The following is a 26526-nucleotide window of genomic DNA, read 5'->3' on the forward strand; positions in this document are numbered from 1 at the left end:
GGGCTAGCCCTTCGCCTGGGCCTCTCTTCTCCCCTCTGTGTTTTTTCTCCTTCTTCTTGAATAAGAGACATTGGGAGAATTTAGTGCTTTGTGAAGGATGCATCAGGAAGTGGTCTGAGAGTTGAGCTGGGCTCCAGTGAGCCCTCCTGGAATGGGCTTGGTATAGGCGAATAGATGGACTTAAGGACAAAGAGGTCATGTGTGTTTGCTCTTGTTGATGTTTTCTGGAACTTGGAATGAGGGATCGATGTTTGGAGTCACGTGGGAGAGACACTTGTCAGTCGTAGTGACTCAGGACAAAATGAGCAAGTGAGGCTAAACTCAAGAAAATATTCAAGGGTTGGGAAGATGGCTCAGTGGTAGAGCGCATACCTTGCATGCATGAGGCCCTGGGTTTGATTCCCCATAAGCAAAAAAAAAAAAAAGAAAGAAAATATTCAATAAAGAAAAAAAGAAAACAAAAGAAATATCTCCCTCTACCCCCTGGCCAGACCCTCAGTTTCCCTGAGGTTAAGAGCAAGTATGAAGCTCAGATTTTAGAATGCTCTTTTTATTTTTATTTTTTATGCTGGTTGTGGGATTTGAACTTGGTGTCTGGGTGCTGTCCCTTAACTTCGGTGCCCCAAACTAGCACTCTATCATGAGACTACAGCTCCACTGTTTTGTTTTGGGGTTTTTTTTGTTTTTTGTTTTTTGTTTTTTTTGGTGTTAAGAGTCTCATGGACTTTCCTGCCCTGACTGACTTCAAACTCTGATGCTCAGATCTCAGCCTCTAGCAAGGATTATAGGCATGGGTACCAATGCCTGGCTAGAATCTTCTTTCTTCATTTTCATGTGCCCTGGAAGAGATGATTTGGCTCTCTGAGCTTTTGGAACCAAGGAGACCAAGGAGCTACCTCTTTGGCTGTTTTGATGGGTGTATATGAGTGATACATCCTTCATAAAAAGCATCTGATAAAAGCCAGGTTTAGGGCTGGGAAGGTGTCTCAGTGGTAGAGTGCTTGCCTCACATGCATCAGGCCCTGGGTTCGATTCCTCAGCACCACATAAGCAGAAAAATCCAGAAGTGGCACTGTGGCTCAAGTGGTAAAGTGCTAGCCTTGAGCTGAAGAGCTGAGGGACAGGACCCAGGCCCAGAGTTCAGGCTCCACAACTGACCAAAAAAAGCCAGGTGCCAATGGCTCACCCCTGTCACCCTCACTACTCAGGAAGCTGAGGTCTGAGGACTGAGGTTTAAAGCCAGCCCAGGGGAGGAAAGTCCATGTGACACTTATCTCCAATGAACCACCAAAAAGCTGGAAATGGAGCTGTGGCTCTATTGGTACAGTGTTAGCCTTGCGTGAAAAAGTTCTGGAACAGCGCCCAGGCCAAGTTCAAGCCCCAGTACTGGCACACAGACAAAAAAGCATATGTTGAAACTCCTTTGAACAACTGATATTCATATGAATTAATGTTGTTTTGGGGGCATCTGTAGGAACTTGTGGGTGAGGCTTGGTGAACAGAGAGAGGGAGTGAAGGAGGGCAGAATTTGCACATACAATGGAGCCTAGCTTGTGGATCCATGCTGCAGGGTAAAGCTGGGTAGGGATTTCCAGTGGAAGGAGAAAGGCGAGTCTGGAGATTGAGTTCCAAGCAGAAGCAGCAGCTCTCATTCAAAGTCTGCGTGCATGGCTGAGCACAATCAGACCGTGCAGCTCCAAGCCTGGTTATGGCCTTTGACAGGAGCCAAGTCCCCGGCAGCTTTATGCCATTTGCTAAAGAATTTCCATACTACTTTGTTTTATTTTATTTATTTTATTTTGGGGTGGGGGGGCAGTTGTGGGGCCTGAACTCTGGGCCTGGGCGCTGTCCCTCAGCTCTTCAGCTCAACGCTAGCGCTCTACCACTTGAGCCACCTTCCCAGCCCCTGTTTTATTTTATTTTGTTTTCTATCTATCTGTCTATCTATCTATCTATCTATCTATCTATCTATCTATCTATCTATCTATCTATCTATCTATCTATCTACATATTTGGTCCTGGGGTTTGAACTCAGGGCCTAGGCACTGTCTCTGAGCTCTTTGTGCTCAAGGCTAGCACTCGTAGCATTCTGAGCCACAGCTCCATTTCCAGTTTGCAAGTGGTTCCTAGGACATGAGAGTGTGGGTGAGTAGTTTTCTGCCCATTCTGACTTTGAACTGTGATCCTCAGATCTCAGGCTCCTGAGTAGGAGCCACCAGTGCCTGGCTTATTTATTTTGAGTTCACGGGTCCTAGGGGCTTGAACTCAGAGCCTGGGCACTCTCCCTGAGCTTCCCTCTCTTCGCTGTACCCCAAAGCTGGTTCTCTACCCCTTGAGCTACACCTCTGCTTTGAACATTTTGGTGGCTAATTAGAAATCAGAGTCAGTCTCTTGGATTGCCTAGGTTGGCTTTCAACTGAGATCCTCAGATCTCAGCCTCGTGAGGAAAGGGTATTACAGGCATGAGCACTGGTACCCTGCTACATTCCATGTCCTTACCTACCACTCCTGATCACCCAGCCTTGCTTGCTTTTCTGTATGAAACACCAGGAGATGGCCCTGAATAAGCTGTGAATAAAAACATTAAACCAGGGAAAACTCCAGACACCTCCACCACTTTCCTAAACTCATGTGAGAGTAGGGAAGGAAAATTAGGCAGATACTACAAGAGTTGCAAGATGAGGACTTCTCATTTATTGTTAATATAATTTTGTTGATATTATGAAGGTGTTGTACAGGGGGTCCCCTTTCCATAACTCAGGTAATGATTATCTTTGTTGTTTGGGACAATGTCACTCTTCCTTTGCTTTCCCCTAGTTCTCCGTTCCAGTCCCTGCCCCACAAATTGCACAGTTCATTTTCTACGTAGTGTCTACTGAGTAAAATAAAACCAATGCCTGGCTTTCTTTTCTATTTTTGTTACTTTATTGCCTGTAGTTCTTGGGGGGGGGGGGGGAAGTCCTCCTAAACCTGAAAGTGGGGATTTAGCTCAGTGGAAGAGCACTGACTGACAAGTGAAAAGACCCTGAGTTCAGTCCTCATCGCTGAAAAAAAAATAGATTTTCAAAGTTTCTTAAGGTTGGGCATCAGTGGCTCACGCCTATAATCCAAGCTCCTCGGGAGGCTGAGATCTGAGGATCACGGTTCAAAGCCAGCCAGGCAAGAAATTTTGTTGAGATCCTTATCTATCAAGTCAGAAGTGTAGCTGTGGTTCTAGTGGTAGAGCATCAGTCTGGAACACAAAAATTCAGGGACAGTGCCAAGCCCCTAGTTCAAGCCCCAGATTCAGTGCACGCATGCACACACATGTCTCTTAAGAGGAAAGAGATTTGATCTTCCACCTACTGTTTATGTTCTCTGCCATCTTAACCAAAGATCCAAGCAATCAGGTAGTGCCAGGCCAGGTCCGGCCATGGAAGAGGAAGGTGAGGCTGGGGATTAAGAGGTTGTGACCAGAATATTGAAAATATTTGTGTTTCTGAGCGTTTGGATGGGGTGCTTTCTTTCTGAGAGTTTGGAGCAGGGAGAAGATTGGCGAAATGTCATGAAGGAGAAAACAAAGGAAGAGAAGAAAATCAGTGTCTTTTGCTTTGGTTATTTTCCTCTGTCTGATTGTTTGGATAAATAATATATGTAGCTACCAGAATGGTTCCTGCCCAGAAATTACACACAAAGGATTTGCTTGCAGAGGGAGAATGGGGCCATACCCCACCTCAGCAGCCTACAGATGATCCAAATAAGCCTTGATGCTCGCTCTTTTTGGAGTCTGCTCTAGGCAGACAGGCAATTATTCATGGAAGTCATGAGCCAACATCCACATCCTACCCAACCCCAGCTGCCAATCAAAGGCTCCACCAGGTCTGTGTTCTTCTAAAGCCTGTCTCCTAGGCCCAGAAGCAAGCAGATGGGCAGATTCTATGCATATGGGCAGAGCAAAGTTTCTGCCCTTCCCACTCTGATGGGGCCAGTATCAACCCCAGAAACCTCAGGCCAAGCTCAGAGCCCAGCATCTAACCTTGGCACAACACAGATTTGAAACCACAGTTACTACCCAACCTGGAAGATTTCCTCATCCAAATACATATGCAGCCATGGACCTTTATTTTTTTCTTTATTCTTTTTGCCAGTCCTAGGGCTCGAAATCAGGGCCTGGGCACTGGCCCTGAGCTTCTTTTGCTCAAGGCTAGTACTCAACCACTTGAGCCACAGGCCCACTTCCAGCTTTTTCTGTTCATGTGGTACTGAGGAATCGAACCCAGGGCTTCATGCATGCTAGGCAAGCACTCTACCACTAAGCCACATTCCCAGCCCAGCCATGGACTTTTCATATCAATTGCCCCCTTTCTTGTACTCTTAGTAAATACTAAAGTAAGCTTTCAAAAAATATAAAAGAATAAAAAGAGCCAATAGGCCAACACTGGTAACTCACACCCATAATCCTAGCTACTCAGGAGGCTGAGTTCTGAATGTCCCAGTTTGATGAAGCCAAGCTGGACAAGAAACCCCCTGAGATTCTTATCTCCAATGAACCACCAAAAAGCTGGAAGTGAAGTTGTGGCTCAAGTAGTAGGGGCTAGCTGTGGGCACAAAAGGGAAAAGAATAGTGCCCAGGCCCTGAGTTCAAGCCCCAGGACACACATACACACACACACACACACACACACACACACACACACACACACACACAAAAATGACACTAACAATATCATCAGGCTTGATCTTTATTTTCACCCTTCTGCATTTTGTGTGTGTATGTGTGTGTGTGTGTGTTTGTGTGTGTGTGTGTGTGTGTGTGTGTGTGTGTGTGTGCCAGTTTGGGGCTTGAATTCAGGACCTACACACTGTCCCTGAGGTCCTAGGGCTTGAGCTCAGGGCCTGGGCACGGTCCCTGAGCTTTTGTGCTGAAGATTGGCACTCTACCATTTGAGCCACAGCTCCATTTCAAGCTTTTCAGTGCTTCATTTGAGATAAGACCCTCATGGACTTTCCTGCTTGGGCTGACTTTGAACCATGATTCTCAGATCTCAGCCTCCTGAGTAGCTGAACTACAAGCGTGAGCCACCAGCACCTGGCTGTTAGTTACATTTTCACCTAGGTTTTTTGAAGGTCCAGGACCTTCATGGGGTCATTTTCAGTTCACGTTGGGGTTTTCTTGTGAGCCCAGAGCTCTTGTCCCTATATTTTACTTTTTTTTTACTCTCCCCCTTCCTGTGCTCTTCATTTTCCTATCTCAATTTCAAGTTGTTAGCATAGATAATCTGAGTGTTTGCACGATGCACAATAAACTTGTTTACATTTAACAGTCTTGAGTTTGGTGTTGACTTTATTGAGGGAGGAGGGAGAAGGAAGATGGAAATACGGGAGAAATGGATTAGGGACTACATTTTGGTAACATCCATGGCAGAAAAGAAAAGCAAAATAAAGAGACAATATAAAGATGTAGAGAAAAAAAAGTACCAGAGTTTGGTGTAGGCAGACTTCAAGGCAAGAAGGGTATGGAGTTTGTGTTAACTCACAAAATCTTGGACAGGGCATAGATTTTTTTTAATGTTTTCTCCGCCTGAATAAAATATCCAGCTGTGTGTTTGTAGATGACTCTTCCTGACCTTAAGCCTGAGGGAAAATAGGGAGAGTGCCAACTCTTAGTGTGATATTGAGAAGAGGAAGACGAGCAGAAGGAAGAGGAGGAAGAGGAAGAGGAGGTGAGATGGGGCCAGTACAAAGCGGAGGTTCTTTATTGGTGGATGAAGAGGAGAAGGAGGAGACATGGACCCTGTGCAACAGGAAGGTTCTTATTGGCCCAGGAGGGGGCACTCAGCGGGCCACCAGGCAGAGCTTATACACTGGGGGGAATGTTGCCAAAGCCTGAAATTCTGGGGGTGATATCAATGTCAGCAGGTGGCACCAGTGAGCTGAAGGAGAAGTTCTGAAAGATGGAGGTGAAGTAGAGGAAGAGTTCCATGAGGGCCAGGGACTCCCCAACGCAGATCCGCTTTCCTAAGGGTACAGAAGAGGTGGGAGGGTTGAACAGGGTCTAGGGATTTTTTTCTTATCTTTGGGTCCCAGTCCTGGGGCTTGAGCTCCCCACACACACTTTGAGGCTAACATTCTACCGCTTGAATAGAGTGATAGAATACTAGCATTCTATCACTTCCAGCTTTTTGGTTGATTATTGGAGATAAGAGTATAATGGATTTTTCTGCGTAGGCTGGCTTTGAACTGTGTGCCTCAGACTCAGCCTCCTGAGTCTCTAGGATGACAGGCTGGAGCCACCAGCACCGGTGTTAAATTTTTTTCTTAATGGAAAGAAATCTGTTGAGGCCTTGTCCAGTCGTACTGTTGTTCTAAAGTGGAACTCTCGATCTTCTTGCCTCAACTATTCAAATGCTGGGATTACAAGCATGCACCACCATGCCCAGAGCTACCATTTTTCCACTAATCATGGAGTCAGTCATTCAGATTTTTGATTCTGGGATTCTAGGATTTAATGATTCTGTAACATAGCCCTTAGCATCCCATTCTGTTGTGGACTTGAAGAGATGGCTCTAGTCCTTATTGGGGGGAGTTTCATAGACCATGGGAACTCACCAGAAGAAAAGGCCACAAAGGCATCATTCTTCTTGAAGTGTCCCTGTTCATCCAGGAAGTGCTGAGGATAAAAGTCATTTGGGTGTTGGAAGTATTTGGGGTCTCTGAGGACGGAGCCAAGTAGTGGATAGACATCTATGCCCTGGTGAGAAGATGGAGGGAATTTAGAAAAAGTCAGTGTTGAATAAGGAGCATTGTGTGTGTGAGAGAGGGGGGGGCATGGAGAAGATAAAGAGGTAACAGTGAAAACTATCACCTTGGGCAGAAAGTAGCCTCGGAAGTGAGTGTCCCGGACGACGGTATGGGGGACTCCCAGGGGCACGATGTCTGTCAGTCTCTGGATCTCATGGATGACAGCATCCATGTAGGGCATCTTGATGCGTTCATCCACTGTGGGAATCCAGTGTGGTCCAATCACCTGGATAATCTCTTCCTGGACCTTAGCTGGAAGAATCCAGGAAGACATTTCACAAAAGAAGGCAGGAAAGGGCTGGGAATATGGCTTAGGGGTAGAGTGCTTGCCTAGCCTGCATGAAGCCCTGGGTACCACATAAACAGTAAAGGTTGGAAATGGTGATGTGGCTCAAGTGGTAGAGTGCTAGCCTTGAGCAAAAGAAGGCAAGAAAGGGCAGCAGGTGTTTCTGTCAGAGTAGCTAAGGCAGATGCTGGTCTGGATTTTGCAAATACCATAGAGTTATAGATCCTTAGATGGAGAGATTGCTTTATCTCCATTACAAATTATTGTTCACCTCTGAAGGTAAAAGCCTTGTGTGCTTTGTTTGTTTTATTTTGTTGTTTTTTTGTGTTGGTACTGGGGCTTGAACTCAGGGCCTGGTCACAGTCCCTGAGCTATTCCACTCAAAGCTAGAGCTCTACCACTTGACCCACAGCTTCACTTCTAGCATTTTTGCTGGTTCATTGAGATCAGAGTCTCACAGACTTTTCTGCCCAGGCTGGCTTTGAACCATCATCATCGGATCTCAGCCTCCTAAGTAGCTAGGATGACAGGTATGAGCCACCAGTGCCTGGTATATCTTGCCCTTTCAAGATGGTATCTTCCTTTCTTCCTATTAGAGGAGTGGGAGATGTCACCTCAGCTCACCTTCTACCTGAGGATATTTCATTAAGAGCAACATTCCATAGCGTAGGGTCGAGCTCACTGTTTCTGTGCCAGCAAAGAAGAGATTGAGGGTGGTAAGCACCAAGTTCCTGAGGTTGAATTCTGTGTGTGGATCCTTTTTATCCTGGGAGAGAAGGAGATCGTGAATAGGATTACCTTCTTCTGTCTCTGTGTTGTTGGGGTTCTCCTCCACCCATGTACAAGGCTGATTTGTGTGTGTGTATGTGTGGGGTGTGTGTGTGTGTGTGTGTGTGTGTGTGTGTGTGTGTGTGTGTGTGTATCAGTCCTGGTGGGTGAACTCAGGGACTGGGTGCTGTCCATTTGCTGTTTTGCTCAAGGCCAGCCCTCTACCACCTGAGCCACAGCACCACTTCCAGATTTTATTTTGTTGGTTCATTGGAGATGAGTCTACTATGTACTTTCCTGCCTGGGCTGGCTTTGAACCATGATCCTCAGATCTCAGCCTCCTGAATGCCTAAGAATACAGGCATGAGCCACTGGTGCCCAGAAAGGCAATTGTTTTCCAAAATATAACATATGGGTAAACAAAGTCCAGAAGCAGGAGTGAATCTGAAAATAGTAAGGCAGACACAGGGTGGGTGAGGGGGAGGTGGAGAAGAGGGGGAGAGAGAGAACTGGGAGAAGAAAGCAGAGTGTCATTAAAACTTCCTTTCTGTTTTGTTTTGTTTTTGTCAACCCTGGGGCTGAAACTCGGAGCCTGGGCTCTGTCCCTGAGCCTCTCTGTGCTCAAGGCTAATACTCTATCATGAAAATGTTGCAATGCAAAGATGCAAATTTCTAGCTGGGCGCTAGTGGCTTGCACCTGTTATCCTAGATATTCAGGAGGCTGAGATCTGAGGGTCAAGGTTCAAGGCCAGTCTAGTCAGGAAAATCCATGAGACGATTATCTCTACTGAGCCACCAAAAAAGTGAGAAGTGGAGCTGTGGATCAAGTGGTAGAGCACTAGCCTTGAAGGAAAAAGCTCAGGGATAGCACCCAGGCCCTGAGTTCAAGCCCCAGTACTGGCGGGTGCATGCATGTGCATGCCTGTGTTCACACACACACACAAACACACACTGTGAACTGTATGAAATACTTCCTCTTTTCGTCCACCACATGCACATAAGGAACTATCCCTGAGCCTCTTTGTGCTCAAGACTAGCTCTCTACCACTTTGAATCAGAACACCACTTCTCATTTTCTTTTTTCTTTTTTTCTTTTTTGTCAGTTGTGGGGTTTGAACTCTGGGCCTAGGCACTATCCTTGCACTCTTCAGCTCAAGTCGAGCACTCTACTGCTTGAGCCTCCGCACCACTTCCGATTTTCTAGTGGTTCATTGGAGATAAGAGTCTCATGGACTTTTCTGCCCAGGCTGGCTTTGAACCACGATCCTCAGATCTCAGTCTCCTGAGAGTAGCTAGGATGACAGGCATGAGTCACTGGTGCATGTCAGAGTTGGGGACCCCGAGGAAGGGGCAGGGAAAGTGACTCCCCATGGTTACCTGGGCCCAGGGCACACTCATCTCAATGAAAGTCTCATTAATCATCCCCAGAAGGCTCAGGAACTGCTTGTCTTCGTAGTCAAAGCGGTTTCCGAAGACCACAGAACTGATGACATTGGACACCGTGCAGCTCAGGAAGAAGGTGGGATCAATTGGGGTGCCTGGAGGGGGGAGTGAGGGGAGAGGGAGGGAGTGGAAATCATTCATGTTGGAGGTGATCACGCGCAGTAATGGAGTTATGAAAAAAGGCTTCACTCAGTTCCTGATGTGCAGTAAGCACACTGAGGGCTGGGTATAGAGGTACATGAGTATAGACCCAGCACTGGGCAGGCTGAGAATAACTGAGAGTATAAAACCAGCCCTGGCTACACCCTTATCACCAAAACTCTACATACAGATTTTGGGAGTCCATTGATGAAGGGCTCTGGATAAGTAGTTTCTAAGGGTCTTCCATGTTGACTGTTTTTGGTGGGTACTGGGCTTGAACTCAGGGTGAAGTCTGCTGATCTATCACTTGAGCCACAGCTCCACTTGTGGTTTTAGTGGTTAATGAGAGACAAAGAGTCTCACAAACTTTCCTACCTAGACTGGCTTTGTACCGTGATTCTCAAGGTGTGAGCCTCCTAGGAGCTAGGGTTACAGGAATGAGCTATGATTATCACATGTTAGTTTTTTAACCTGGAACCTGGCTGGAAATCTCAGTAAATCTGGAGAGTTTCCATCTTCTCCCATTTCAGTTTTCTGCCACAAGGCCCATCTTCTTATGATTGAACTCTCCCTCCACTGACACTCCATCACCTAGCAGCCATTGGGGAGCTCCCCCCAACCTCCATACCTTTTGTCTTCCGGAATTCCTCTAGTAGGTACCCAGCCTCTTCCTGAATCCGCTCCTCAATGCTCCGCTTTCCCATCCCAAAGTTTCGAAGGACAGTCAGAGAAAAACGGCGAAGGACCTTCCATCGTTCTCCATTGGCCATAACCAAACCTGCCAAGATGTCAGAATCATCTTCCCTCTACCCTGCCCTGCTTTCTGGTTAACACTGTGGTAGTCAGGATGGAGATGGACTAGCAAAGGTCTCAATTCTGCTCTGGGGGAAACTTCCCCCAATTTTCCACTCAGTGGGTGTTGGGGTAACATTAAGATTAACTCTCATGTGGAAATAACCATATTAGTGAGTTGTTGGGAAATGTAATTTGATGAATGGAAAGGTTTATGACTGGAATGGCAGGTGGGTGCAATGGATGGATGGGTGCGTGGATGGATGAATGGATGGGTAATGGAGAAATGGATGGATAGATGGATAAATTGGTGGATGGATGAAAGAGTAACAGACTTATGAATGATGAAGAGGCTTGTAAAAGAATAGATAAAATGATATATTGATGGGTGAATGAAAAATAATTGATAGGTTAGTATATATAGTTGGTTGGAAAGATTCTTCTTTATTAGAAGAATCTCTAATAAATATATTTTTGACAGATTTATGGAGTAATAGATAGGAGGAGAAAAAATACAGGGACCAATGGGTAGATTAGAGATGGAACAGACAAGGTAACCTGATTAGGATGGAAGGATGCAGACAGGCGGGTGCCAGAGAAACACTAGAAAAGAACCTTCTGGAGCTTCTAGAAAACACATGTGTATGCGGGGTAAGATAAAACTCAATGTTGGCAGGGCCATGTGCCGGTGCCTCAATCCTGGAATCCTTACTACTGAGGAGGTGAAAAAACTCAGGGACAGGAAGTGGCTCAAGTGGTAAAGCGCTTGCCTTGAGCTGCAGAGCTGAGAGAGAGTGTCCAGGCCCAGAGTTCAAGCCCCATGACCGAAAAAAAAAAAAAAACCACCTCAGGGACATTGTACTGGATCTGAGTTCAAGCCCCAGGGCTGACACACACACACACACATACACACCAATTAATAATAAAAATCAAAGTGGAATGCCACTCACCATGTATCATTACCTTCTGTCTCTCACCATCAGCTTTCATGTTAGCAAAATTAGCCTAATTTTGATAGTTTCCTCAAAGGACTCAAAACAAGGATTCCTGCTCTTCTTACAAAACATGGAACATACTAAATGCACTGTGAGCATTTCTTTCTTTTCTTTCTTCCTTTCTTCCTTTTTTCCTTCCATTCTTCCTTTCTTTCTTCCTTTCTTTCTTTCTTTCTTTCTTTCTTTCTGTCTTTCTTTCTTTCTTTCTTTCTTTCTTTCTTTCTTTCTTTCTCTCTTTCCTTCTTTCTTACTTTCTTTCTTTTTTGGTGGTTATAGGGCTTGAACTCAGGGCCTGGGCAATGACTTTGAGCTCTTTTGCTCAAGGCTAGAGTATTACCACTTTAAGCCACAGTGACACTTAACGGTTTTTTGAATGGTTAATTGGAGATAGCAGTCTCAAGGGGACTTTTCTGCCCAGGCTGGCTTCAAACCCCCATCTCAGATCTCAGCCTCCTGAGTAGCTAGGATGACAGGCATAAGCCACTGACCCCTAGCTCATTCAGTATTATTTTATATGATCAGAAGCATGTAGGCATTGTGCCTTTTTGTTCATCTTTGATCTCATTGTGAGTGAAAGTCTGGAGTCCCATATCATTTATCACATCCAGTGTGTGTGTGTGTGTGTGTGTGTGTGTGTGTGTGTGTGTGTGTGTGTGTGTGTGTGTGTGTGTGTGTGTGTGAGATCTAGTTTTGACATAGTGATCACTTTTCTTTGGTGGTATTTGGTCATGGTTGTGAAAGTTCTGCTCTATGGTTGCTATTTCTCCATGGCCACTGAAGTCATCTGCTTGATCTACCAGCGCCTCCTTTACTGCATCATGTCCGCATAAAATAACCACTGGCCGGGGACCCAAGTACACAGTGAACACATTGCCATATTTCTTCTGGAGCTGGGAGGGAAGGAAGGCATGGAGGAGATGATGGATTAGAGCAGGACACAGGGACCAGTCAAGGAGCTGATAGAGATTAGTGGGATTCCAGAGGAGTGCAATAACATAAAGATACATCCTAAGTTTGAAAGAACTAATGGACAGTCTACTTCTGTGACCTGGGGCAGAGGCTGGGTGGGGACCCACATCCAGATAACCAAAGATGAAAGTCCACAGGGGCTGGTGGTTCCAATCTGTCATCTTAGCTAATTGGGAGACTGAGATCTGAGGATCATGGTTCAAAGCCAGCCTGGGGAGGAAAATGTGTGAAACTCTGATCTCCAATGAACCACCAAAATCCAGAAGTAGATCTGTGGTTCGAGTCTTGAGCACAAAAGCTTAGAAACAGTGCCTACCCAGGCCCTGAGTTCAAACTGCAGAACTAGCATACACACACACACACACACACACACACACACACACACACACACACACACACACACAAGATGAATGTTCTAGTTTCATCATCTGTAAAGTGATGGATGTGGATTAGATGAATTCAGATCCATGCTTCTCTCTAAAACATTAACTTTCTGACCGTATGTTTTCTGTGTATATGTTGTGTGTGTGTGTGCGTGCGTGTGTGTGTGTGTGTGTGTGTGTGTGTGTGTGTGTGTGTGTGTGTGTGTGTGTGTACTAGGACTTGAACTCAAGGCATAGGTGCTGACTCTTAGCTAGCACTCTACCACTTTGAGCTACTTCTGGCTTTTCTTTTTTTGGCTGGTGAATTGGAGATAAGAGTCTCACAGACTTTCTTTCTCAGGATGGCTTTGAACCAGGATCCTCAGATATCAGCTTCTTGAGTAGCTAAGATCCCATGCATGAGCCACTGACACCCCAGGGTAACTTTCTAGAATCTTGAGATACTGACCCTCCAACTTTTCTTCCTGACATTACGCAGAGATGTACCCCGATGCACAAGGAACGTAAGTTCTCATGAAGTTTCTGATTCTGGGATTGTTTTCCACATTCTAAGATGGCCAACCAAGTGTGTTCCCTATGTGTACTTTCGCCCTGGGCACCGGGCCGTGGGGATCATGACTTCCTCTCCTGTGGGGGGAGGCCCACAAGACTCACCTTCATGAAAGAGTGAAAAAGGCATCGATGCGGACCTGCAGCACGTTCCCCAGGAAAGGAATTGGGGTGGGGCCTGGGGACAGCTTTCCTCCCGTGTTGATTTGTTTCCAGGCCATGAGGATGAACAGAAAAGATACACTGAATGCCAGAAACATGGTTAAGGCCCCTCAATATCCATCATGCCACACGGAGAGATAAGTTCACTCCTCGGCTTCAGGTCCTTCCTAAATAGTTTCTGGGAGCTTAAACTGAAATCTAAATATCCTGAAACTCAGGTGTGCTGGGTGTAATGCCATCAGAGGAACAGATTCCTTGGCAGGGGATTTATGTAACTTATAATCTCCCCCTGAGTACAAATAGATTGAATTCACCCTTGGGAAAAATCTCTGGGGAGGGGTCTTCTCCTTTCTTCCTATTACCTTTTACTGCTTTTTGATTCTTTTTTTTTTATTGTCAGTCGTGGGGATTGAACTTGGGGCCTGGGCACTGTCTCTGAGTGCTTTTGCTCAAGGCTAGCGCTCTACCACCAGCCCCAGTGCCACTTCTGGTTTTCTGGAGGTTCATTGGAGATAAGAGTCTCATGGGGACTCTCCTTCTGGGGCTGGCTTTGAACTGCCATCCTCAGATCTCAGGCTCTTGAGTAGTTAGGGTCACAGGCATGAGCCACCAGTGCCTGGTTTTTCTTCCTGTGTTGAATTCCCCAGTTCTTCTCATCCCTGGTTCAAAATTCCATGTAGACTGGAAGATAGCTGAGTATCTGTTGAGTTTAGGACTCAAGACAAAGTAGGTTCTCAGGTTGAGCTTTTCTTCACTGGGAACTGTCTATCCTTTAGGGTCTCCATTTCCTGTCTATCAAGTAGGGCAGCCATTCTATTGTAGTGTGTGTGTGTGTGTGTGTGTGTGTGTGTGTGTGTGTGTGTGTGTGTGCGTGTGCGCGCGTGCGCACGCTCAGACTGCGGTACTGCTCTTGCTTGACATTTCTATTCACAGCTGCTGTTCTACCACTTCAGTCCTCCAGCCCACTGGGGGGTTTTGCTCATTAATTGGAGAATAGAGTTTCATAGGGACTTTTCTGCCCAGGCTGGCTTCAAACCATGATCCTCAGATCTTACTTTCCTGAGTAGCTAGGATGACAGGTGTGAGCCACCAGTGTCCAGATACCAATTCTTAACTTTGACAAGAAGCCACAGGGAAAAGAATAATCTCTTCAAGAAACTCTTGGAGCCAGGCAGAAGTGGAGCTGTGGCTCAAGTGGTAGAGCACCAACCTTGAGTGAGAAAGCTCAGGGACAGTGCTCAGGCCCTGAATTCATGCCCCTGTCCTGGCAAACACACACACACACACACACACACACACACACACACACACACACACACACACACGCATACACAAAGTCCAATTTCCTTGCCCCTCAAAGTTGTACCATACATAAAAGAAGAGGAAATACGTATGAAAACAGGTTCTTGTCACAGGGATTTCCCAGTTACTTGCTTAGCTCTTGGCCCAACACCTAAAGGGACCCAGAAAGTTGGGTCCCTTTTGTCTGTCTCAGCCCTGCAAAATTGTTGCTACCATCAGGAAGAGCATTGCCAAAGCTTTGATAAATATAGAAAATTCATCTGAGCTATTTGGCAAGAACATCAGTCAGGCTGCTGCTGAGCACAAACATGCCAGGGACAGAGAGAGCATGGATCAGCCTCTAGGGACCTCAAAGAAAAGCACACAGTTCCAAAACACTTGGACCCAGTGTTGACACTGACATTACACGTGTCTTCCAGTTTGGCAAATGTTCACACACAAGGTCTGAAACTAACCTAAATTGTTGTTTTGGGGTTCTCTCTTCTATATTGTTCATGAATTGATTGGTGACTTTTCATTCCCCTACAAGGGAACACCATAAGAAATCACAAAGGGAATTTCTCATGCAAAACCACAAACTGACATCTGGCAGGCACCAGTGCTTACACCTGTCATCCTAGCAACTCAGGAGGCAGAGATCTGAGGATTGAGGTTCAAAGCCAGTCTAGGCAGGAAAGACCATGAGACTCTTACCTCCAATGAACTATTCAAAAGCCAAAAGTGGAGCTGAAGTTTAAGGCTCAAGTGCTAGAGTGCCAAGCTTGAGTGGACAAAACTAAAGGACAGTGCCCAGGCCCTGAGCTCAAGCCTCAGTACCAGCACACAGACAAAAAAAAGCCTATGTTGAAGCTCCTTTGAACAACTGATATTCATATGAATTAATGTTGTTTTGGGGGCATCTGTAGGAACTTGTGGGTGAGGCTTGGTGAACAGAGAGAGGGAGTGAAGGAGGGCGGATCATGCACATACAAGGGAGCTTATCTTTGTAGATCCAGGCTGCAGGGTAAAGCTGGGTAGGGATTTTCAGTGGAAGGAGAAAGGCAAGTCTGGAGATTGAGTTCCAAGCAGCAGCAGCAGCTCTCATTCAAAGCCTGTGTGCATGGCTGAGCACAATCAGACCGTGCAGCTCCAAGCCTGGTTATGGCCTTTGACAGGAGCTAAGTCCCCAGCAGCTTTATGACATTTGCTGAGGCGTTTCCATCGCTTTTTATTACGTGTGTGTGTGTGTGTGTGTGTGTGTGTGTGTGTGTGTGTGTGTGTGTGTGTGTTCTATTTATTTGGTCATGGAGCTTGAACTCAGGTCATGAGCACTGTCTCTGAGCTCTTTGTGCTGAAGGCTAATGCTTTACCACTCTGAGCCACAGCTCTACTTGTGGTTTTTTAGTAGTTCATTGGAGATAAGAGTCATGGGGTCAGAAGGGGGAGACTTTTATGCTCAAGCTGGCTTTGAACTGTGATCCTCACAGATCTCAGCCACATGAGTAGCTAGGATTACAGGGGTTAGCCACTAATGCCTGGCTGAGAAAGAAATATAACGAAGGACAGACACAAAGGAAACAAACTCCAGAGAGAAAGGATTGTCCTCTTTTTCTTCCTTCTTCCCTCTCCCCTTCCCTCATCCCCCATCTCTCTCTCTCTCTTTCTTTCTTTCTTTCGTTCTTTCTTTCTTTCATCTTTCTTTCCTTCCTTCTTTTTTGCCAATCCTGGGGCTTGATCTCAGGTGCAAGGTGCTGATCCTGAGCCTCTTGGTGCTCAAGGCCGGGGCTCTACCACTTGAACCACAGCCCTGGTGGCTCCTGTCCATGCTCCCCCTATTATGGCTGGAAATTACACACAAAGGATTCGCTTGCAGAGGGAGAATGGGGCCCCACCCCACCTCAGCAGCCAACAGATGATTCAAATAAGCCTTGATGCTCCCTCCTTTTGGAGTCTGCTCAAGGTAGACAGGCAATTATTCATGGAAGTCATGAGCCAACATCCACGTCCTACTCATCCCCAGCCGCCAATCAATAGCTCCATCAGACCTGTGTTCTTCTAAAGCCTGTCTCCTAGGCCCAGAAGCAAGCAGATGGGCAGAGTTTGTGCATATGGATGGAGCAAAGTTTCTGCCCTTCCCACCCTGATGGGGCCCAGTATCAACCCCAGAGTCCTCAGGCCAGCCTCAGAGCCCAGCACCTGGCCTTGGCCCAACACAGACTTGAAACCACAGTTTCTACCCAGCCCGGAAGATTTCTGGATCCAAAGGTATTATATGCAGCCGTGAACTTTTCTTATGACCTGTCCCCTATCTTGTACTATTAATAAATCTTAAACCAACTTTAAAAAGAAAAGAATAAAAGGAGCCCATTTAGCTGAGCACTGGTGGCTCACATCTTTAATCCTAGTTACTCAATAGGCTGAGATCTGAGGGTTGCAGTTCGAAGCCAGCCTGGGCAAGAAAACCCCTGAAATTCTTATTTCTAATGAACCACCAAAGAGCTGGAAGTGGAGCTGTGGCTCAAGTAGTAGATTACTAGCCATAGGAACCAAAGCTGAAAGGATAGTGCCAAGGCCCTGAATTCAAGACCCAGCACAACTCTCTCTCTCTCTCTCTCTCTCTCTCTCTCTCTCTCTCTCTCTCTCTCTCTCTCTCTCTCTCTCTCTCTCTCTCACACACACACACACACACACACATACACAGAGGCAGAAAGGTCAAAATATACGGCCTATCATTATGTACTACTGTACTAGAGTATCAAGCTTGATATTGCTTGTGTCATTTTCTTGAGTGTGTGCCATCCTAAGACTTGAACTTGGGTCTGGGCATTGTCCCTGAGCTGTTGTGCTAAAGGCTGGCACTCTACCACTTGAAACAGAGCTAGACTTTCTGCTTATTTGGAGGTTCACTGGAGATAAGAGTGTCACGGACTTTCCTGCCCCAGCTGGCTTTGAACTGCAATCCTCAGATCTCAGCCTCCTGAATTGCTAGGATGACAGGCATGAACTCAACTGAGCAGTGCCCCTGCTCAATCTGATGTTGAAAAGCAAGGAATGAAACATCCAAAGATCTGGTTGTTCCTGGCTTGCATTCATCCATCAATCTGCCAAACTCTGGCTAACCGTTTGGTTTACCCTACCAATATTCTGCCAATGTAGCCAGGTGAAATGGAGGCAAATTCTATATCTTCCAGGCATAACTTTTCTCCCTGCCAGGCCGTACCTTCATAAGGGCATTGTACATGTCTCCCGTATCCAGCTGGAGGAAATTCCCAATGAGGGGCAGTGGGTTGGGGCCAGGAGGTGGCAGCTTCCAGAAATTCTGGTTCCAGACAGACATCAGCACCATGGCGCTCAGGCAGGCCAGGATGGCCGCCAGAAGCATGCCTGAGGCCAGCATGGTGGCGGTGGAGGTGACAGGCAGGGATGGCTGGGGCAGTGTGCATTTAGGCTTTTGCTACTATTTATTTAATGTGTCACTTTATCGCTCAATCTCATCCCTCCCACCCATACATTGCAATACCCCCAGCCGGGAAGGACAGGGCACACACAGCTGGGCACACTCACATGTGCTGGACCTCCAGGCTGAATTCAGAGCTGGGGAGTGGAGATTTTCAAAGCTGTGTGGCTGATGCCTGAGACAGGACTTGGAACCCCAGACTGAAGACAGGCCAAAGAGATAGGGATTTAGGGGATGCAGAGTAGAATTAAAATCCTTAGATTTATTGGTGGTGATGACAGAATGTGTGGGTTGGGAATCTCTCTATAACAGAGACAGGATCATGAAAATCAGAAAGCCATGGACCAGTGACACACACACATAATCCTTGATACTCATTGTACTGAGATCTGAGGGTTGCAGTTCAAAGCCAGCCAGGTCAGGAAAGTCTGTGAGACTCTTCCCTTCCATAAACTACAAAAGAGTAGGAAGTGGAGCTGTGGTGGAACAGGTAGAGCACTAGCCTTGAGCAAAAAAATTAGACAATGCACAGTCCCCAAATACAAGCCCCAGGATCAACATTTTAAAAAAATCTAGGGAGAGGGGGGACCAAGATGGCGACGGGGCAGTAGGGAAATGCCACAGCTCTCCCCAACCAAAAAGAGAGTTCAAGTTCCAACACTTAATCTCCCCCAAGAGACTGACAACAACAAAAAGACCAACACTCAGAGAAAAGCAGGAGGTGGAAAATAAAAAAAAAAAAAAAGAAAGAGAGGAAAAGAAGAATTTCAGAACAGAGAAAAGCAAAGACCCCTCCCCCAACCTTTACTGCCCGGCTGGGGCTGCCGGAGCCCCAGAGACGCAGGGGGCTGCCTGCAGATAACCCTCGCAGAAGCCGCCTGAGGCACCGGACCCACCCGACCGCGTGCCCGACCTTGATCACAATGAGCCGGAGGGGGCCGCCCAGGTCCCAGAGGCACAGGGGGCTGCCTGCAGATCAACCGCGAGAAGCCCCCTGAGTCACCGGCGTCAGACCCACCGGATCTCCACAACCCGTGAAGAAGCCGCCTGGGCGTGGACACTGGGGACCTGACAGCTTCCATAGAGGCAGAGACAGAAAAGAATCACACAGAGCCACCACCGCCCAGCCCAGCCGGCAACCACCCCAACTGAACTCGGATTGCAACAACAACTGACGACCTACAACACACAGAAACAACCAGCTCCAGGGTGAGTACCCCACAGGGGAAGTGTATCCCTTAAGGGAGACCAGAGCTGGAGGGAATCCCCAGACCCTGACCTAGACTCCCTACCCCAACACCCGGACCACAGGACTCACTAAAACTGGGAACTGTTTGAGAGCTCCACCAGCCCCTGGAGCACACTCCGCTGGCCAGGCCAGAGCAAGAGTGCCCCTGGAAGGAAGCTTAAATGCCCAAGCCAGGAACAGCGCCTCTGGGTCAAGACTACCAACAGTAGAAGAAATTTGAACTGTGGAACCCAGGCTGCATAACACAGCAGCACAGGCCTAACGAGCGCACTCCAGGCTGGGGCTGGAACCAGGCCTTGGGATCTGGTGCCTGAACAACACAACCAACTCCTCCCAACTGAAGTCAAAAGCTGAGCATACGCCTCAACAGAGGGGAGAAAGACAGGGAACAGCACTCCCCGGGGAGCACGCCTGTGACAACAAAAGACCTGGAGGCTCAGGACAAGAGAAGCCCAAACCCCACCAAAACTCCACCCATATACCCTAGGCTGGAAATTGGGCAACACAGGCTGCCAGCACCTGATAGTAAGCAGGAGCTCAGGCTGATAAGGCGGCTCAGCAGTAGAGTGATAGTCTTGGATGTATGAGGCCCTGGATCTGATTCCTCAGCATCACAAAAGCAAAAAGGGTCAGAAGTGGTGCTGTGGCTCAAAGGGTAGGGTGCCATTCTTGAGCTGAAGAGCTGAGGGACAGCACCCAAACCTAGAGTTCAAGCTCACAACCAGCCCAAAACAAACAAACAAACAAAAACACATCAGGAGCCCATAGTAGACTCCAGTATTTGGGAGAGTGCATCCAGAGCATCTGATCTTCCCAAGAGCACCCGTAGGAGCAAACACAAGCAGTCTAGGCTGCTCAACCCTTCCAAAGGCGGGAATTGCCAGCAATCTACAGCAGAGAGCTGAGAATCCTAAGTAGGTCAGAACAGCAGCTGGAAATAGGCCCCCAACAGAACCCAGATCAGGCACAGACTCTCTCTACCAATACAGAATCAGCAACCAAGCAAAGACAGACACACCAAAACAAAATTGCAGAGCAGTCTCCTGAACCCCCATGAGAAAATCACAGAGAAAAATCACAAGGTTTACCACCACCCAGGACAGCAAGCTCACCTCAAAAGCCAGCAGCCAGGCAGGGGAGAGCCCCAATGGGAGCAAAGCAGGAATAGAAGACAAAAGTTACATCCAAGGGTTGCTGGAGGCAATGACTCAAGAAATAAAGTGAGAAACTGATCAGAAATTGAAAGAGCACAAGGATGAACTATCAAAAGAGATACAGGATATCAAACAAGAGTTGGATGCAAAAATAGAAGCTGCACAAACCTCAGTATGAAGTGAGATAGACACCAAAGTAGAGGTAATACATACTGAGATCAGTACTCTGAGAACCAACATTGAATCCATAAAGGGATCCATTTCCTCCATGCAAACCACAATAGAAGCCACGGTCAACAGACTGAATGAAATGGAAAGTAGAGTGTAAGATACAGAAGACAGAATACACCAACTGGACCAAAAAATGACAGATATGGAAAAATCACTCAAATTAAACCAAAGGGAAATTCAAGAGCAAGCAGATAATGCCAAGAAATTTAACCTTCGTATAATCGGAGTGGACGAAGGTGAGGAATCCCAGAGCAAGGGAATGCAACAGCTATTCAAGAAGATAATCACTGAAAAATTTCCCCACCTCAAAAAAGAACATCTTACCTACATCACAGAAGCATATAGAACACCCAACAAGCAAGATCCCAGGAGAAACACTTCTAGACACATTATAGTAAAAATAATAGACCGGAATAATAAGGAAACAATCCTGCATGCAGCAAAAATGAAGAAGGAGCTATACTACAACGGGAAAAAATTAGAATCACTGCAGATCTCTCCACACAAACAATGAATGCAAGAAAAGCCTGGGAAAGCACCATACGAGCCCTGAAAGCCAATAACTGCCAACCCAGACTGATATATCTGGCAAAGCTAGCATTTACATTCGATGGAGAACTGAAAACTTTTAATAGCAAAGAAAAACTAAATGAATACATAAACATTAAGCCAACATTACAAAGAATTCTAAGAGGGGGGACGCAACCTGAAGAAAGCAACCAGGAACTGGGACCTGCCCCAAATAGGCATTACTCAAAGTCTAACTGAGCAAGCACAGGAGGAAAGGAAAGAAGAAAAACTTAGGAAAATGGAATGGCAGGGACAACAATGCATCTCTCTATACTTTCTCTTAATATAAATGGGCTGAATTGACCAATGAAAAGAAAATGAAATGAGGACTGGATCAGAAAACAAGACCCATCCATCTGTTGCCTGCAGGAGACCCACCTCTCAGCCAAACATACAAACAAACTCAGAGTGAAGGGGTGGAAAAGGATCTACCAATCAAATGCCCCCAGTAAGAAAGCAGGTGTAGCTATCCTGATTTCTGACAAAATAAACTTTTCATTAAAATCAGTACAGAAAGACAAGGACGGACACTACATATTAATACAGGGAACAATCCAAGAGGAGGATATTACCCTCATCAACTTATATGCCCCAAATATTGGTGCACCCAGATATGTTAAACAAATGCTCTCAAACTTACAGAATAAAATAGATCCCAATACGATAATACTAGGAGACTTTAACACACCACTCTCACCAAAGGACAGGTCTACTAACCAGAGGATTGGCAAAGAAGCTACCGAATTAAGTGAGGCCATACTTCAAGCGGAATTAACTGACATCTACCGACTATTTCACCCTAAAACAACACAGTACACATTCTTCTCAGCAGCTCATGGAACTTTCTCCAAAATAGACCATATCATAGTTCATGCAAGGAACTTAAGCAAATACAAAGGGATCGACATAATCCCCTGTATCCTATCTGACCACAGTGGAATCAAGCTGGCTCTCAATAACAAAGCATACTGCAGAAATTTCTCTAAGACATGGAAATTGAACAGCACACTCCTTAACAACGCCTGGGTAATGGAAGAGATCAGAGAAGAAATAAAGTATTTCCTACAACTCAATGAAAATGAAAACACCTCACAAAGAAACTTGTGGGACACAGCAAAAGCAGTCCTGAGGGGCAAATTTATTGCCCTCTGTGCCCACATCAAGAGAATGGAGACAGACCAAGTAAATAATCTGATGTTGCAATTAAAACAGCTAGAAAAAACAAGAAAAAATGGGACCTAAAGCTACTAGACGAAGCCAGATAACCAAATTAAGAGCAGAGATTAACCAATTAGAAAATCAGAAAATCATAACCAAAATAAACCAAACAAAAAGCTGGTTCTTTGAAAAACTAAACAAAATTGAAGGCCCGTTGGCAAAATTAATTTAAAAAAGAAGAGAGGAAACCCATATTAACAGGATTAGGGATGCCACGGGAAACATCACAACACGTACCCAAGATATCCAAACAATTCTAACAGACTATTTTCAAAAGCTATACTCTCTAAAGGAAGAAAATCGGGCAGAAATGGATGCATTTTTAGAGAAATACAAGTTGCCCAAACTGAGCAAAGAAAAAGTTAACCAATTAAAGAAGCCAATATCCTATAACGAGATACACGAAGCTATCAAAAGTCTTCCAACAAAAAAAAGCCCAGGACCAGATGGATTCACAGCAGAATTCTACAAGACCTTTAAACAAGAACTAATACCCATACTCCTCAAGCTCTTCAGAGAAACAGAGAAGGAGGGAGCTATCCCAAACTCATTCTACGAAGCCAATATCACACTCATCCCCAAACCAGGCAAAGACCCAACCAAAAAAGAGAATTACAGGCCAATTTCCTTGATGAACACAGATGCAAAGATCCTTAACAAGATTCTAGCTAACAGAATCCAGAAACACATAAAAAAAATAATACACTATAACCAGGTAGGCTTCATCCCAGAGCCACAGGGATGGTTTAACATACGTAAGTCAATAAATGTAATCCAACATATCAACAGAGCCAAGGTCAAGAATCACATGATTATCGCCACAGATGCAGAAAAGGCCTTTGATAAAATTCAACATTCATTCATGCTAAAAGCTCTGGAGAAAATAGGAATAGAAGGAACATTTCTAAAAACAATAAAAGCCACTTATGACAGACCAATAGCCAATATTATACTTAATGGGGAAAAGTTACAACCAATTCTCTTAAAATCAGGAACAAGGCAAGGATACCCACTGTCTCCACTCCTCTTCAACATAGTCCTGGAACCCTTAGCCAGGGCAATAAGGCAAGAAAAAGACATTAAAGGGATCCGCATAGGGAAAGAAGAAGTTAAACTATCCCTTTTTGCAGACGACATGATACTATACCTTCACGATCCCAAAAACTCCATCTCCAAACTCTTAGAAATCATAAATCACTTTGGCAAAATAGCAGGATACAAAATAAACCCACAAAAATCAGTTGCCTTCCTGTACACTGACAATGTACAAGAAGAGAGGGAAATAAGGGGAGCAACCCCATTCACAATAACCTCCCAAAAAATAAAATATTTAGGAATTAACCTAACCAAAGATGTAAAAGAACTATTTAATGAGAACTATAAAAAGTTAAAGAAAGAAATTGCAGAAGACACTAGGAAATGGAAAGACCTCCCATGTTCCTGGGTAGGCCGACTTAATATAGTAAAGATGGTAATACTTCCAAAACTAATATACAAATTCAACACAATTCCTATTAAAATCCCAATGACGTACATCACTGAAATACAGAAAACAGTCCAAAAATTCATATGGAACAACAAAAAACCTAGAATAGCCAAAACAATTCTAGGGGATAAAGACAATATGGGAGGGCTATCCATGCCGAACTTCAAACTCTACTACAGAGCTGTAATAACAAAGACAGCATGGTACTGGCACAAAAACAGACCTGAAGACCAATGGAACAGAATAGAAGATCCAGAAATAAATCCACAGGCCTACAGCCAGCTGATATTCAACAAAGGAGCCAAAGACATACAATGGAAAAAACACAGCCTCTTCAACCACTGGTGCTGGGAAAACTGGGCAGCCACATGCAGAAAACTAAAAGTGGACCCCAGCCTATCACCATGCACCAACATCAACTCAAAATGGATTAAAGACTTTAACATTAAACCTGAATCTCTGAAACTACTGCAGGACAGAGTAGGAGAAACACTTGAACTAATAGGCACAGGAAGGAACTTTCTGAACAGAGTCCCAGGGTCACAACAAGTTGGAGAGAGACTCGACAAATTGGACTACCTTAAAATAAAAAGCTTCTGCACAGCTAAATCTATTGCAACCAAGCTAGAAAGACAACCAACTAACTGGGAAAAAATATTTACCAGCAATATATCAGACAAGGGGTTAACATCCTGTATATACAGGGAACTCAAGAAACTAATCCCTCCCAAACCTAACAAACCAATTACTAAATGGGCAAGGGAACTAAAGAGGGACTTCTCAAATGAAGAAATAAAAATGGCAAAGAAACACATGAGGAAATGTTCATCATCCCTGGTGGTGAAGGAAATGCAAATAAAGACAACCCTGAGATACCACCTTACCCCAGTCAGAATGTCCCACATCCACAAATCAGCCAATGACAAATGCTGGAGAGAATGTGGAGAAAGAGGAACCCTATTACACTGCTGGTGGGAATGTACACTTATACAACCACTTTGGAAAGCAGTCTGGAGGGTCCTTAGAAAGCTAAACATTGACCTCCTTTACGACCCAGTCATACCACTTCTAGGCATCTACCCTGAACAACAGGAAACAATATACAAGGACACGTGCACCTCCATGTTTATTGCAGCACTGTTCACAATAGCTAGGATATGGAAACAATCCAGATGCCCCACCACAGATGAATGGATCCAAAAATTGTGGTATCTATACACAATGGAATATTATGCAGCCATTAGAAATGACAAAATAATGGCATTTGCAGGGAAATGGATGGAGCTAGAAGGAATCATGTTGAGCGACGTAAGCCAAGAGCGAAGATACAAACGGTACATGGTCTCCCTGATAAGTGGATGCTAAATCCAAAATGTTAGGTGATATGACAAAACTAACAGGACTTAAGAAACAAAGAACTCCCACTCATCTGGTCGAACCACTACTAAATATCCCCATGCTGCTGATCACATATATGGTGTATAACATGTGAACACCGTTATGTTACACACTGTGCTAGACAATTTCCTCCAGGAAAGTTAGAATGAACTTGTGACTTTAAATGAGCATCATTATTCCACAATACTGTGAAATTCCGGAAATTATGTAATCACTTAATCACAATCAAAAAAAAAAAAAAAAAAGAACCTCCGGGAAAGGAGGGAGGGAGGGGATGGTAGGGGGAAAACAATGGAGGGGGTAACAATGTTCAAGAGGAAGTGTACTCATTACCTGACTCATGTAACTGTAACCCTCTGTACAGGCAGGGATGGCTGGGGCAGTGTGCCTTTAGGCTTTAGCTCCTATTATTTAATGTGTCACTTTCTCGCTGAATCTCATCCCCCACCCATACATTGAAACACCCACAGCCAGGAAAGACAGGGCACACGCAGCTGGGCACACTCACAGGTTCCGGAGCTCCAGGCTGAATTCAGAGCTGGGGAGGGGAGATTTTCAAAGCTGTGTGGCTGATGACTGAGACAGGACTTGGAACCCCAGACTGAAGACAGGCCAAAGAGATAGGGATTTAGGGGATGCACAGTAGAATTGAAATCCTTAGATTGATTGGTGGTGAAGACAGGATGTATGGGTTGGGAATCTCTCTATAACAGAGACAAGATCATGAAAATCAGAAAAACATGGGCCAGTGACACACACACATAATCCTTGCTACTCATTGTACTGAGATCTGGGGGTTGCAGTTCAAAGCCAGCCAGGTCAGGAAAGTCTGTGAGACTCTTCCCTTCCATAAACTACAATAGAGTAGGAAGTGGAGCTGTGGTGGAACAGGTAGAGCACTAGCCTTGAGCAAAAAAGATTAGACAATGCACAGTCCCCGAATACAAGCCCCAGGATCAACATTTTAAAAAAAAATCTAGGAAGGAGATGCTAAGATTATAAATTATAGCTGTGGTTGTAAGGATCTCTAGGTGAAATTCTTACTTCTCCCTCCTATCTTTCTTCTTCCTCCTCTTCCTCCTCCTCCTCCTTCTTCTCTTACAAGACAAGCAGAGACCAAGCCCTGGTGGCTCATGCCACCAGGTAGCTACTCAGGAGGCTGAGATCTACGGATCACAGTTCAAAGCCAGCCCAGGCAGGAAAGAGTGAAACTC

The 26526-nt window shown here is 45.5% G+C and overlaps 1 protein-coding gene across 1 annotated transcript; it reads right to left on the reverse strand.

The window, feature by feature from the left end:
• Positions 1 to 5322: 5322 nt before the first annotated feature.
• Positions 5323 to 17946, reverse strand: LOC138811198 (cytochrome P450 2G1-like). The gene is given in 9 exon segments (XM_069998871.1): positions 5323 to 5841; positions 5843 to 5997; positions 6589 to 6730; positions 6845 to 7032; positions 7691 to 7832; positions 9212 to 9372; positions 10047 to 10197; positions 11934 to 12095; positions 17770 to 17946. Coding segments are annotated over 9 exon segments (1305 nt in total). The 3' UTR covers positions 5323 to 5814.
• Positions 17947 to 26526: the final 8580 nt, after the last annotated feature.

This window comes from Dipodomys merriami, unplaced genomic scaffold, assembly GCF_024711535.1.
Source record: "Dipodomys merriami isolate MVZ:Mamm:240054 unplaced genomic scaffold, mDipMer1.0.p SCAF_52, whole genome shotgun sequence".
Lineage (NCBI taxonomy): Eukaryota > Metazoa > Chordata > Mammalia > Rodentia > Heteromyidae > Dipodomys > Dipodomys merriami.